General features: G+C 36.6%; 1 protein-coding gene across 1 annotated transcript in view; it reads right to left on the bottom strand.

Annotated features, from left to right (window-relative positions):
• Positions 1-16412, bottom strand: part of LOC143245940 (ovochymase-1-like) — a 39110-nt gene that overhangs the window by 14298 nt on the left and 8400 nt on the right. Inside the window, exons 6-8 of the mRNA XM_076492191.1 lie at positions 14791-14951; positions 13861-14043; positions 2209-2290 (exon numbers count right to left, since the gene is read on the bottom strand). Coding sequence (XP_076348306.1) covers positions 2209-2290; positions 13861-14043; positions 14791-14951 — 426 coding nt within the window. The remainder of the gene's footprint in view (positions 1-2208; positions 2291-13860; positions 14044-14790; positions 14952-16412) is intronic.

Below are 16412 nucleotides of genomic sequence, written 5' to 3'. Positions count from 1 at the left end.
AAATCTTAAAGTTGAGTTCTCTCGTCCTGTTGTCTCCAGAATATAGAACCAGAGAAACTGGTGGTAGTGGGGTTATAGTGTAAGAAACCTTTTGATAATCTTGTAAAACATCAATAAGATTACCTCTTACCATTCTTTCTATCTTTTCATCCTTGAATCATTACTGATGCACTCCTCTGAACCTTTTCAATGAGGAAAGGAATTTATTACGTAAGGAGACCAAAACTACGGTGATATTTCCAGTAAAGTCTAATTCAGATGGCTACCTCATTTAACTTGTCAGTATATCTACAAATAAGCTTTAAAGTATTGTAAGGTTTACCACTAAGAACACAATTTTAAGATCCTTTTCTTTAGCCATGGGGCTCCCCAACCCTCTCCAATGGCATGGCAGTATGTTTGAGGACTTACAATGCTAGAAATCTGGTTTTGATATTCGTGGTGGACAGAGCACATATAGTTAATAGTGTTTTTGTCATTTCTACTTTTTTTTATTATTGAGTTATTTATTAATTATGTTTCTTTCATGTACAAAACTTAAGGCTTCAAAATAACATTTTTTTTTCCTATGGAAAATACGTTAGGCCTGTTGATTAAGGCACTCAGATCGTAATCCGAGGATCCGGGTTCGAATCTCCATCGCACCAAACATGCTCGTCTTTTCATCCATTAGAATGTGATGGTCAATCCCACTATTCGTTGGTAAAAGAGTAGCCAAAGAGTTGGCAGTGGGTGATGACGACTAACTGCTTTTCCTCTAGTCTTAGGGACGGCTAGCGCAGATAGCCCTCGTGTAGCTTTGCACGAGATTCATAAAGGACAACAAAAACAACGTTAATTATCCGCTTCGCACAGTCATGCTGACGTAATATTTATTAGTCATGAACGTTTAGTAATATATACTGAATAATTATGAGGTTTATTCTATGGATATTTTTCAACGATAAGTTTCCTGCAATGATAATAACAATAATAGTGACAAATGAATATAGAGACGTTCTGGCAGTTATCCAACTTGATTGTGTACAATTAACTATTGGTTGTTCTCGCATGTTGCATTGTAATGAGTATTTTTGAGCTTGTTGTTTGTTTAATTGGTGTACATGTGTAGTGCCTACTACAGGGGCCGGCATGGACAAGCGCGTAAGGCGTGCGACTCGTAATCCGCGGGTTCGCGCCCGCGTCGCGCTAAACATGCTCGCCCTCCCAGCCGTGGGGGCGTTATAATGTGACGGTCAATCCCACTATTCGTTGGTAAAAGAGTAGCCCAAGAGTTGGCGGTGGGTGGTGATAACTAGCTGCCTTCCCTCTAGTCTTACACTGCTAAATTAGGGACGGCTAGCACAGATAGCCCTCGAGTAGCTTTGTGCGAAATTCCAAAACAAACAAACAAAGCCTACTACAGAAATCGAAACTCAGTTTTTAAGGTATAAGTCTGTAGTCTTACTGCTGTGGGGAGCTTTAGGTTTTTCCTTGTTATAATACTCAGTGCAAAGAATTCACTATCAACTTTGATGAAATCAGTAGTTTTCTATATAAAATAATAATGAAATTGGTAAATTTCGATGTTTAGTGGATACAGGACTCAAAAAATAATTAGTAATGCTAATTACAATATCTATAGTGATCAGATTTTTACTATTTTTGTGATTCATGTGTTCACCACCAGGAAGCGTGTAACTAATAATGACATGGACTCACGAGCATTCTGGTGCACAGATACTTGAAGAAAATGTCCTTATGTTGCTTAGGATTAAGACAAATGCGCTTTAAAAAACCTGGAGTTAAAGAACGTGTGTCTAAATGGTCTACATTTAAATATCAGAGACATTTAATTTATACAAAGCTCTTGTTTGTTTGTAAGCACAAAGATGTGCAACAAGTCAGTGCCTCTCCCTCACCTAAGTGGCTTGGAGGTAAATTTGAAAGTTTAGAGCGCTAAAACCAGGTTTCGATACCAATGGTTGGCACAGCACAAGACAGCCCATTGTGTAGCTTTGTGTTTAATCTCAAACAAAGAAGTAAAGATGAGTATGTGGGGAACGCAACTGTTCTTTCTTTGATTTTTGTCATTTTTTTAAATTTATCGACACGTAATTTAGGCTATTGTTTCTTTAATGCTGCATTGTTTAACAGCATTGCTCATAATTTCACTATAGCTATTTTGTTATTTCTAATTTTGAAGTAAAATACATATTTAGGGCTAACCTAAATCTCCTAAGCTGGCCTGATCTCGTGAGATGTTTTTGGGATCTCGTCCGAAGGTATTGCTAACAGCAAATATACCCAACTGTTAGAACAATGTATTATGATACATTTACGCATGTAGAATTAATTGTTATATTCTCGAGTTGTTTATTATTTCTGACACATATAGAAAGTTTGTTCTAATAAGAAGTTAATATTAATTCCTTCATAGGGAATTACATGGCGCAAAGGACTAGTAACCAAAATGGGTTAAAGGACTTGAAACTCAGATGTTACAAAGAACTAGTAAGCTAAATGTGTCAAAGGACTAGTAACCCAAATGGGTTAAAGGACTTGAAACTCAGATGTTACAAAGGACTAGTCAGCTAAATGGGTCAAAGGACTAGTAATCCAAATGCCACAGAGCTACGAACCAAACTGAATTAAAGGACTAGTAACCCAAATGACACATATAACTAGTAATCCAGAGGTCACAAAGGACTAGTAACCCAAGTGACACGTAACTAGTAATCCAGAGGTCACAAAGGACTAGCAACCCAGGTGACACATGTAACTAGTAATCTAGATGCCACGAAGGACTGGAAATTCAGATATCACAAATAACTAATAACCCAAATGAATCAAAAGACTAGTAACCCAAATGGGTCAAAGGACTATTAATACAAATGATCAACGGACTAGTAACCCAGATGACACATAGAACTAATAATCCAGATGCCACAAAGGACTAGTAATCCAAACGATGATGTTTGTTTGTTTGTTTTGAATTTCGCACAAAGCTACTCGAGGGTTATCTGCGCTAGCCGTCCCTAAGTTAGCAGTGTAAGACTAGAGGGAAGGCAGCTAGTCATCACAACACACCGCCAACTGTTGGGCTGCTCTTTTACCAACGAATAGTGGGATTGACTGTAACATTATAGCGCCCCAACGGCTGAAAAGGCGAGCATGCTTGGTGCAACGGGGATGCGAACCCACGACCCTCGGATTACGATTCGCACGCCTTAACCCACCTGGCCGGGCCCTGTGCTTATTAATACAATAATCTGTTTGTTTAGTAATTTCCAGATCTGATGAATCATGGTGACCTGTGTCAATAAATAGGTCATACTAATTTGATCTTTTTCTGTGTAGCTTATCGTGGTTATTTAGTTAAACATGAACGTTTTATAACAGTCAGAAATAATAATACGTTTTCTCTGTCCTGATACAAATTTCATTTTGACGAGCGCAAACAAAAGCCGAATGTTAATATACTTTCGTAACACTTTGTACGACAATGTATTACGCTAACCAAAGTTTCTAGTAAGATCTAATATTAGGTCGTAGAGTAACATTATAAGTTTATTTACTGTTAGTATTTAGTGGTGTGAAGTTTAGTCCTAAGTAAACTAAGTACAAAACCATACAAAAGTTACAGCGCTAATTTATTTATTTATCAAATATAGACCTTATTTAATAAAGGCTTAACAAACGTTAGGCCTAAGACAGTTGACTTATAGATTTTGTTGTCTGCGATTAGAATTATTTTGCATTATTTTAGAAATCCTATACTGTCGCAATATATCTTATCTGACTGTAAATGTTTCGCAAGTCTCTGCTACGACAATAATAAGTTTGTTTTACTAACAACTTTTCGGGATTTCTTGTGGCTGGTTCTTCACTAGTCACGCACACTAGACACAACACGTCACTCTGTTAATCCTTTAATTTTGTACTAATAATATTATCAAACCCCTACTTAAGCCTAAGTGTCTTAAAAGTTTCAGATCCTAGCAGACAATTAATCAATTTACTTAAAGTATGACGTATAATGTCACTAGATGGGCAAATAGAAACGATGTTTCTGAGAGCTCGTGATTATCTTTCAGGTGTCGCCCTCTGGTACAGCGGTAAGTCTACGGATTTACACGCTAAAACTAGGGGTTCGATTCCCTTCGGTGGACTCAGCAAATAGCCCGATGTGGCTTTGCTATAAGAAAACACACACAGTTTTTAGGTCTCTTTGAGGTCTGACAATTGTAAATCAAAATTACTGTTAAGTTACTGGTTTCATTTGACATACTGACCCGAAGACATTTAAAATGTTGTCCTCGGAATACTCTGGCTCGACATAACCAGGTGGTTAAGGCGCTCGACTCATAATCCGAGGGTTGCGGGTTCGATTCCTCATCACATCAAACATGCTCGCCCTTTCAGCCGTGGGAGTGTTATAATGTGATAGTCAATTCCACTATTTGTTGGTAAAATAGTAGCCCAAGAGTTGGCGGTGGGTGGTGATGACTAGCTGTCATCTCTCAAGTCTTACACTGTTAACTTAGGGACGGCTATTGCAGATAGCTCTTGTGTAGCTTTGCATGAAATTCGAAACAAGCCAAACCAAACAAAACACTCGTGTTTGTTTACAACAGGCAGTTGTTGTCCATTCTAGTTCACTCATCAATTACCCTCCATTTTTTTTTTGCTGTTGGAATGACCACTGAATGGGTGGTGCATGCGCACTGACAGGGGCGGCATCACAGAAGCGTATATATATTTATATATATGTATGTGTATGTAATCCCATATTCTCCTTGTCTAGATTTCTGGAACAATTGATGTTCAACAAGTTATCCAGTTCAATACGCCCCTTGGTATCACATCAGTATGTCTGCAGGCTTGCACCATTAGAAACCGGGTTTCTATACCCGTGGTGAGGAGAGCACAGATAACCCATTGCGTAGCTTTTTGCTTAATTACAAACAAACAGACACTTCAGTAAACCTTAATCTTCGATGAAATCAGGGTTTATTGTCAGCTGCCCTCGTTTACCGATTATTTTTATCGACTGCATTTCACTGTTTAACCTCTTGTGTTTAACCTCTTGTGTTTAACCTCTTTCTTCAGATGTAAAGAAGTTATTCTTAACTTCTGCTGCTCTTCAAATTGTTTAAGTACTGCTCTTAGTTCTAAGGACACGACATCTGGATATCTGATGCCCCTATAAGACAACATCTCCTTGAGATGATAGAGCAAATCCAATTAATAAAAAAACTCGTTCGAGGTTAGAGCAAACCTTAAACAAGTTTAATTCTCAGATTAAAATAAAAAAAGTGTTTTTTTTTCTCTCTAATCAACGGCCAACAGCTGCCTAGCAGTTATAAGTCAACAAGTTGGCACGCTGTAGTCCTGGCGTCTTTCCTGGGGAATTTGAAGCCGTGGTGATTAAACATTGCGAAATTGTCAAATTGGAATGAGTCATGTTACGGTTCAACAGTACAAAACTTTGTAAAATGTTCAAAGTTACCAGCAGTTAAGTAATACCGGTTATAAAAAATACTGGAAACCTTTTCTCATGACGTTTTTTTCCTTAAGAAACTGACCATTTTCATCATGTTTGTTTTGTATTTTGAATTTCGCGCACAGCTACACTAGGGCTATCTGCGTTAGCCGTTCTTAATTTATCAGTGTAAGACTAGAGGGAAGGCCGCTAGTCATAACCACCCTCTGCCAACTCTCGGGCTACTTTTTTACCAACGAATAGTAGGATTGGTCGTCACTTTATAACGCTCCCACGGCTGAAAGAGCGAGCAATTTTGGTGTGATGGAAATTGGAACCCGCGACCCTCAGATTAAGAGTCGAACGCCTTAACCACCTGGCCATGCCGGGCCTCTTCATCATGTGTTGTTACGATAAGCAGGACTTCTTTGTTGGAAATTTAAAGTTGTTTTTAATTTTTTTATCAATCATCGACATAAAAACGGCAAATTTTTAAAGTATAAAAAATTCAATTGTAAAACGAGCATTAGTGTGGAAACTAGGCTAATATTCTGAATAGTATATTGTTTGGTATTAGATATTAAATATCCTGTTTACTAAATAAACACTGAGAGATACCACAATTCAAAACACAAAAAAACCCACCGAAATAGCAAAGTCCCTTCCAAAGTTAACAAGTCCAGGAGTTGTGTTTTTCAAAATACATGATTAAATGAACGGCAGGGGGCGGTACAAATAGATAAATAAAATAAAATAAACAATAAACATTAAGCTGTTAAAATTAGCGGGGTTTAATAAAGTTAAAATAATTCTTAAAATGTGTTACTATTATTATATAAACAAACTCGTTTAGAAGGTTTGTTTTGGTTAAGGGGAAAGTTGCACGGTGTGCTCTACCTTGCATGGGTATCAAAACCCGAATTTTAGCATCGTAAGCCCGCAGACTTACCATTGAGTAACTAGAGGGCGTATAAAAAATTGATTTTAGAATATTTAAATAGCTTGTTTGTTCCAGATGCCAGCATCAATAACAATGATATTCTGAACGGTTGTGTCAGAGATTCTTCACGAGGTATAATGGAAGACGGATAACCAATGACATCATAATGAACTTGCGAATAGGAATGTGGAAGAAAGATTTTCAGCTTTGTATAATTTTTATTATTTTCAATATCAGAACACAACTGTATTATTGCACTTAAGAAAACGCTTTAGTATTAAAGTATCCAACGAAAGAGCTGAAACAGTTATCACTTTCATAAACTTTTGATAACTTCGAACGATACTTAGGAAGGTAATAGTGCTATTTCATGTAAATTTATTCCTTTTATAAGGAGTAAAACTAAAAGAAATGTCCGCTACTGGTTATGTGTACAAGTATGTGAAACAAAGGATTTTTATTGGACAGTTTCGGTACTTAAGATAATGGACTTTCTTTTGAATTTCGCGCAAAGCTACACGAGGGCTTTCTGCGCTAGCCGTCCCTAATTTATAAGTGAAATACTAGAGAAAAGGCAGTGAGTCGTTACCACCCACCGTTAGCTCTTTGGCTAAACTTCTACCAACGAATAGTGGGATTGACCATCACATTATAACGCCCCCACGGCTATGAGGACGAGCATGTTTGGTGTGACTGGGATTCGAACCCATGACCCTCAGAGTGCGATTCGAGCGCCCCAAAACCTGGTCACGTCGGCACAACGTATGAAACTCATTTCATTTTCACCAGTTACCTGCAGCGTTGTCATTTTTTATTAACCTGTCCGTGAAACTCAAAATGGTTTAATTTTAAAAGGGAAAAAAAAGTTCCAAGAACCGGTCCGGATAAATTACTGAACATTATAGGATTATTAAATCTTTCATCAAACACAAACCTCTAAACGCCACAATGCCTCTGACACATAAATTTTCCCCGAAACATAAAGACTCCAAAATTCCCCCTTTCCGACAAAAACAACAATATTTAACGTTTAATAATGTAATTACCGTGCGTGACTTTATGCGATTAGTAGTCAGGTAGATTTCTCTTGTAAAGTCAGGTGAATAAAATTGTTGTAAGAATTGTTTTGTAATTGAAGGAAAATAATTGGGGTTGAATACTCATAAAGTGGTAAATACGATACACCCAAGCAGAGGGTGAAGCTGTTTTACATTTGTTTTCCTACGTGTCCTTCTTAAGTTTAGCTAGTTAGTAGAGCCAGACCACATTGGGCTATCTATTGTGTCCATGTGGCCCGGCATGGCCAAGCGTGTTAAGGCGCGCGATTCGTAGTCTGAGGGTCGCGGGTTCGCATCCCTGCCGCGCCAAACATGCTCGCCCTCCCAGCCGTGGGGGCGTTATAAAGTGACGGTCAATCCCATTATTCGTTGGTAAAAGAGTAGCCCAAGAGTTGGCGGTGGGTGGTGATGACTAGCTGCCTTCCCTCTAGTCTTACACTACTAAATTAGGGACGGCTAGCACAGATAGCCCTCGAGTAGCTTTGTGCGAAATTCAAAAACAAAAAGAAACAAATGTGTCCATCGCGGGGAAATCGAATCCTGGATTTTAGTGTCGCAAGTTCCTAGGCTTATGGTTATCTCATCGGAGGAGGCCCTTCTCATGCTGATAACATAAAACGTATTTGTGAAAGTTGTCTTCTTTAATTTTTACCCAAGCACTTACACTCTCCTTATTCCTTTGCTTCCTATTGGTTCAGCTGTAAGTCTATAGACTTACAACACAAAATTCCTTGGTTCGATTCTCTACAGTAGACACAGCAGATAGGTCAGTTAGGCTTTGCTCTAAAACAAACAGGGGAAACTATCTTTTTTTGGCAAGTTGCAGAAGGTATCCACAAATGATCTACAAGAAACTGATTTTTTGCCAAAAATTTCAACTCTTTCTGAAACAAACTTTAAAACTTTTTTCACAAAAAATTAGATAAATCTTTGAAGATGGCTGACATCAGACATACCATTACATCCAAGAAGAAATCCGAATCTTTGAAGATGGCTGACATCAGACATACCATCACATCTAAGAAGAAATCCGAATCTTTGAAGATGGTTGACATCAGACATACCATTACATCTAAGAAGAAATCCGAATCTTTGAAGATGGCTGACATCAGACATACCATTACATCTAAGAAGAAATCCGAATCTTTGAAGATGGCTGACATCAGACATACCATTACATCTAAGAAGAAATCCGAATCTTTGAAGATGGCTGACATCAGACATACCATTACATCCAAGAAGAAATCCGAATCTTTGAAGATGACTGACATCAGACATACCATTACATCTAAGAAGAAATCCGAATCCTTGAAGATGGTTGACATCAGACATACCATTACATCTAAGAAGAAATTCGAATCTTTGAAGATGGCTGACATCAGACATACCATTACATCTAAGAAGAAATCCGAATCCTTGAAGATGGCTGACATCAGACATACCATTACATCTAAGAAGAAATCCGAATCTTTGAAGATGGCTGACATCAGACATACCATTACATCCAAGAAGAAATCCGAATCTTTGAAGATGACTGACATCAGACATACCATTACATCTAAGAAGAAATCCGAATCCTTGAAGATGGCTGACATCAGACACGCCATTACATCCAAGAAGAAGAATTATGAAGGGGGTCAATTATGGTGGGGTTACTGCTTTACCAACGAAAACCTGGATTGACTGTAACATTATGACGCCCATACAGCTGAAACATGTACATGAGGAGATTCGAACTTGCGACTTTCAATTTGCAAGGCAAGTGACCTAACTAATAGGCCAAGATAAGCATGTTTTCATCGCCTGAAAACATTCATTTCAAACTGTTTTACCGGTAAACGGAAAATAATACATTTTCATTAAGAGTAGAATCATAATGTTGAAGTATATCAAATATATATTGCTTATTGCAAATCTCTAAGCCACAGGTGGATAAACAACGGTATGTCTGCGGACTTACAACGCCAGAAACCGGGTTTCGATACCCTTGGTAAGCAGAGTGCTGATAGCCTTTAGCCCATGGTGTAACTTTGTGCTTAACTACAGACAGACATCCATCTCATAACCTTTGATACCGACAACAACAGTTTAAAAAGTTTATAATAGTTATAGGCACGAAAAGCAGAGGAACATGTTATTCTGATGTAAATAAACGTTTCCAGATTGATGTACAGATTTTGGGGAAATAGGTGTGTAAGTTCAAGGTCTACTCACATACAATGGAAAACAACTGCTTAATTGTGAGATCTAATAGAGTTTCCAGTTACTTAAGAAGGAGTCATACACAAATAGCAATCAGAATCACGTCACACAGTTTTTATAGCTTCAAATAAACAGTTCTGATACAACGAAACAATATAAATGACGTAGATAACCACCGGATATTTGAAAACTTGTTTTATTTGTATTAAAAGCTTCCTTCCCTTGAGTCCTCTTGGCTTGTACTACTAAAAGTCACGTTTCAACACTCTTAGTGGTCCGAGCATAGATAGCCTATTGTTTAGTTACGTGAAAGGGCAAGGATTTGAAAACGTATTATATTGGTTAGCAGATTTGCTTACGAAGCCTAAACCTGAGTAAAACATGGATATATCTGTTAACTGTGTATGATATTTCCAAATTCATAAACCACAGATAAAAAATTATCGTTAGTTGCCGAGTTTATAGTTAACTCTCTCCTATTTTGTTTTACTTTGATTTCAATGAGTAACATCAGAATAATAGCTTTATTGCTGAATAAAACAGGAGAGAAATAAAGTCTCACGGATCATATCTAATATATCTAATATCAAATGAAAATAAAAATAAAATGTATCTCCTCGTTGCCGTGACATAAAAACTAGTGGGCCCTGGCATGGCCAAGTGCTTGAGGCACTCGACTCGTAATCCGATGGTCGCGTGTTCGAATCCCCGTCACACCAAACATGCTTGCCATTTCAGCCATGGAGGCGTTATAAGTAACAGGCAATCCCACTATTCGTTGGTGAAAGAGTAGCCCAAGAGTTGGCGGTGGGTGGTGATGACTAGCTGCCTTCTCTCTAGTCTTACACTGCTAAATTAGGGACGGCTAGCGCAGATAGCCCTCGTGTAGCTTTGCGTGAATTTCAAAAACTAATGCAAAAATATAAAGATTTTCTGCAATGGAAGACGAAAGATGCCACCTTTCACTGGAACCGAACCCCGTGATAGGGATTTCCAAAATATATTATTCAGAACCCGTAATTTTAAGTGCAAATTGTTGATTCCGTGTTTTGACTAATGAGAAATCGAATAACAGTAAAACTTTTAAATGTGGATGCATTATAACAGTGATAAAAAAGTCTCGTTCTTCTGACAAATGTCGGATAAAAATATTTGGCGGAGGGTACTGCTGACTGGTTAATAGTTGAAAATTAGATAATCTCTCCCCGAGCCATAGAGTCTACGACCTACTCGTTTAACCCCACGTGCCCCATGATGCTCTGTTTAGATTGAAAATACCAAATACTAGCTTATAAGACATGATATCTTATATGGTACCTCAACTATACAGTTGTAGGACATGATATCTTATGTGGTATCTCAATGATACACATGTAGGACACATTATCTAATGCGGTACCTCAATTACACTCTGGTAGGATATGATATCTTATGTGGTACGTCAATTACACACTTGTAGGAGATTATATCTTATCTGGTACCTCAACTATACACTTATAGGAGATGATATCTTATGTGGTATCTCAACTATACAGTTGTAGAACATGATATCTTATGTGGTACCTCAACTATACACTTGTAGGAGATAAGATCTTATGTGGTACCTCAATTATACACTTGTAGATGATATCTTATGTGGTATCTTAATTACACACTTGTAGGAGATGATATATTATGTGGTACCTCAACTATACAGTTGTAGATGATATCTTACGTGGTACCTCAACTATACACTTGTAGGAGATGATATCTTATGTGGTTCCTCCATTACACATTTGTAGAACATCATATCGTACATGTTTTTCCCTCCCTAATCTTTTGTTCCTGTTAATTTATGGGTTTTTTTTTTCTCTATTTTGTCGACTTTTGCTGAAATGGAGTTTACGTTCCTTACATCTCAACTAGTATTAGACTTCCGACGGAAAGAGAGTCAACAAGCAATTACTCAACTGTTATACTCGCTAACTTGTCGTAGTACCGATTAAAGTGAATCTAACTTCCCAACAGAAACTAACATAATTTCGTAAGCGACAAGTTTTGTGTCTTGTTACGTTCTTGTGGTACCCGTTATAAAGATTTGTGGTTGGGAAATGCCAAGTCGGAATCTAATACGTAGATGCCATAAAACAATATTAGCAGTATAATGAGAGTAGCTGCCAGTGCCTCAACATGGATTGCAGGATGCTGTTGATTGGTTCGATTTTTCCTGGTCGGATGAATAAGCTTAGTAGCTTTGCTATAAATACAAAATTAAAATAGTGTAATTTTGAAACATGAACCAAGACAGTTGTTCATAATAAGGACTGCACATTTGTTTTTCTTTGTATTATTTAGTTTTGTACCGCCAACCTGCAACTAAAATGGATGCAAGTATTACAATTATACCTGGAAGAATTATTCAACGGATCATTGCGCATTGCTTACATTACTTTTAAAGTTATTTTTACATTTTTCGTAATCTGCAATAATCACAATGACAGTTAGGTTTCTTACAGATATCTGTTGTTCCATTAAAAAGCTTAAATACAGGGTGAAACAGAAGTAAACAGCCAATGACTGATGAGCGTTATATGACTGTAACATGTACATACTCAATGCTCTGTACACTATACAATTGGTGTTTTAAGGGAACCAACTTCTATATCATGTATGAAGTAAAGTAGTAAAAGTAACAAAATTACACATAACATGAAAGTCTGTAAGGTTACTTCTGCCACATTGGGAGACTCGAACACTACAGTAGTATTCAGTATATTCAATTAATATTATTTAAATGGTTAATGACGTTAAACCTAAAACAAAAATGACCATTTCAATTTTTTTTTTTTTATGGACGTGTTTATTTTACAAACGTACAACGTTAGAATTCAGAGCTCAATTCGCTGAGGAAGACACAGCAAGTAATCCAATGTAGCTTTCTCTAAAAATCGGGCTTCGATACCCGTGATGGGCACACTAAAAGCAACCCATTGTGTAGCTCTTTGCTTCACAACAAACAAACAACATGTGAATGAAACATGTAAGTTCACTTTCCCACTTTTTGATTTGACGGAATAACTTTCAGGGTATTTACAATACAGATCGAAACAGGATTCAAATAGAAAATCTTAGTCAGAATAAGTTATCTCAATTCGACCCGCTTTAATTCGTGGTTGCGTTATAATGTGACGGTCAATCCCACTATTCGTTGTTAAAACAGTGCCCAAGAGTTGGTGGTGGGTGGTGATGACTAATTGCCTTCTCTCTAGTTTTACACTGCTAATTTACGGACGGCTAGCACAAATAACCCTAGTGTAGCTTTGCTCAATTAAACTACAGAAATGAACATCTGCCAAACTAGGCGCACCATCCGCCCCCCTCATTTACAGTACCAATTCTCCTCCGTTCATCATGACGTTTACAAGTCGTTCAGAATATTCTATCTTTACCACTATCAGTAAATGCTTGACACGAGACACAAAAGTTGTCATTACTTCTTTATTTACGGCTACTTATTCTAACAAAGTTAAAAAAACACCAACATTAATTGGAACATACACATTAGATAATATAGAAGCCTTGAGACAAAGTGATTCGTGAGAATGGAAGATATGTTACTGCAGAGCTAAATACAATGTTAAGTTTACAAACAAACAAAAACAAGACAATTTAGAGCTATTAAACAGCAAACCACAACCTAATCAACATATTACTAAAATTATAGGTTCTCGTGGTTAATTAATCCCAACGTAATAACTCCCTACATTATTATAAAAACAAAAACACACATAGAAACTAATATTTATGAATTTAAATTCACTCTAAGTTGTTCAAAACATGAGTGGTCAGTAGGTTAGATCACCTTTGCCCTATCCAACAATGTATTCGATAGTTAAAATATGATGTTTTCCAAAGAATTTCTTTTATCCCAGATTTAGTTTTATTTTTTAAAATTCCCTGTCGTTTATCGTTCAAATATCGCATTATGCCACAAGATAGCTATCGTATCACAAAATTGTATATTATTCTTAAAAACAAAACAAAACACAAAAAAAAAACAACAACAGATGAATTTACATTCTAATTTCATTGTTAATATTACTGTCAATTAGAATTATATTTGGAAAAGGTGTCTCGAAGCGGTTTTTATTGTACGACACAAACTGATAAAGATAATTTAATAGGTACTGATATCATTTGACTAGAGAAATATGTTAGTTTGGCCAGAAGTCGGTGATTGGACGATTGGTGATATCGGTGATCCAATCAATGTACTTCTGGATTCTGATGTAAACACCAGGCACGCCAGGGTCACCACAGTTGATACCCCAGGACACAATGCCTGCCAGTCCGTATGTACCATCTCTCCTCCAACACGATAGAGGGCCACCTCCGTCACCCTATGGAAGTAAAGACGATACCAAATACATTCTTTCTTATTTATATTTTTTACAAAAAGCAGTCTACGGTTCTACATGGATACAGATTATTTTATTTAAAAAAATTGGTTGTTTTATCGATATGGAAAAATCCTTAACAAATAAATATGTATTTAATACTTGGATTTTTGCTATCAGTGTTTACAGCATCTTTACTTCGTGAAAGCGTGTTTCAACTGTAGTTTTTACATTGATAAAAACCGTAACTTTGTGACATAGTCATAATAGCAGTCGAAATTCATTTACCGTTTTGGTTTAGCTCTATGGATTTGTTTTGTTTGTTTGTTATGTGCAATGAGTTATTTGTGCTGTTCCAGAACGCGGATATCGATCCATGACTTTTATCAAATGAGTCCTCAGGCTCACTGCAAAGGAGCATTTATAAGAAGTCTTGGTCTTATTATGACTTGTGACTGTGTCGTGATTTTAAATCTAAAATTAGAGTTATAGTCCTTGCATATTACATTTGAATTTTTTTTCGCGTTACTACACTTACGAAGATACCTACTATTACTTGAAATTTATTTGCGTTACTACATTTATTGAGAATTTCTTTGGCATTACTACGATACCCACAATCAGTTGTCCTTTGTTGACATTACTGCAGTGTCCATTATAAGTTGAACTTAATTGGCGTTACTACGGTTATTTTGATATCCATTATCCGTCGTATTTTGCTAGCGTTACCACAGTTATTACAGAACTCACTTTGCAGGAATCCTCGCTCTCTTGTCCGCCAGCACAAATGAAACCATCATACAACTGGTATAATTTGCCTAGCCGTGTCTCTCTGAGAAGTTCCTGACACCTAGCGTTGTTAAGTACAGGCACGAGGACTTCTTTAAGGATGTTGGAGTAGGAACCATTTTCTGAACAACAAGAAAGAGAATAAAAGATATTAACATATTGTATTTTCAATGGAAGATAAAGTAATTTCTCACATTAATATTTAGATTTGTCGGCATCACTATGCAACCTATTTTAATTCGTATAATTAACAATCAATTTTTAGCTAGTATTAATACACATTGTAGAGTAAGGAGAGACGATAATCTGTTACAGCGAGCAAACGTCCACGAAAACAAAGAGTTCGTGTCAGCAGACATCACGATTCGAGAAGACACTGGCTTAACACCGGAACTGTGGTGTAATAAAAATGAAGCTTTAATGATTGATTTTTTTTATTATTATTATTCTCGTTATTGGGGAACAACGGGAAAGCAGCGTAACGAAATAGTGGAACGTATTGGGTATAAATATTTAAACATTTGATAATTCGAACTGAAAACTTACTCGTGGCTTTGAAATGAAATACGTGTGTAGTCTTTATCACGACCAGACGTACAGGCCTATTACTTGTTTAATTTACAGTAAGCTCGAAAGATGGTAGGCTTGAGTTTTACTTTCAGTTGGGGGTTGGTTTTATGTATTTTATACGTTTAGAATGTGTTGAGGTTAAGTTATGTTTTGTTTAATATATTTTATAGGTTCGAAATGTGTTAGGCTTAAGTTTTAGCTTTAGTTAGGGTTTGGTTTAATGTATTTTATAGGCTTGACTTTAGTTTTAGTGTTTGGTTTAATGTATTTTTATAAGCTCAGAATGTGTTAGGTTCAAATTTTAGTTGGGGTTTTGTTTAAAGCATTTTATAAGTTTAGAACATGTTAGGCTTAAATTTTAGTTGAGAATGATTTTAGTATTTTTAAAGGCTCAGAAAGTGTTAGGCTTAATTTATAGTTGGGGATTGATTGCAGTACATTTTATGGGCTCTGAAAGGTGAAATTCAGGTTTATTTGAAAAACTGATTCTTGTTAGAAGTTACAGGCCAAAAATAAACGTTGGTCTGCTTTACTTTAGTTGTATCAGATCTGACCCGATACACAAACCAATCATACTGTGTTGCACACTATATAACAAAACAACATTTATCGCTTATCACGAGCTCATAAAATGCATTCAGGTAATCCCAATTGTAACTTAAGCCTAACACTTCCTGGGCCTATAAAACTATATTAAGCACAGCCCGAACTAAAAATTAATATTTTGTTGGTTCTTTCTTTCTTTTAAAGAAACTTATATTATGCTATCTGTTGTGTTCAACGCAGGGAATCGGAACCGTAAACTTACCGTATTTCACCAAGGGGAACCATAATTATATAATTTAACGAACTTTGAAGCGTTATCAGACTTACGTTAATACAATCTTTTAGGGTATCTTTCACTTGTTATGTATATGTATCTATACCCTATATATGTATACATAAGTCTTTAAAAATACCGTTTATTATATTTTTATGTATTAGTTAGAAGTTTCGTTTAAAAAAAAAAGTTA

The sequence above is a fragment of the Tachypleus tridentatus genome, chromosome 3 (assembly GCF_004210375.1).
Source record: "Tachypleus tridentatus isolate NWPU-2018 chromosome 3, ASM421037v1, whole genome shotgun sequence".
In the NCBI taxonomy this organism is placed as follows: Eukaryota; Metazoa; Arthropoda; class Merostomata; order Xiphosura; family Limulidae; genus Tachypleus; species Tachypleus tridentatus.
Note: the sequence above shows the minus strand (reverse complement) of the source record. Positions and strands in the feature narration are given on the sequence as shown.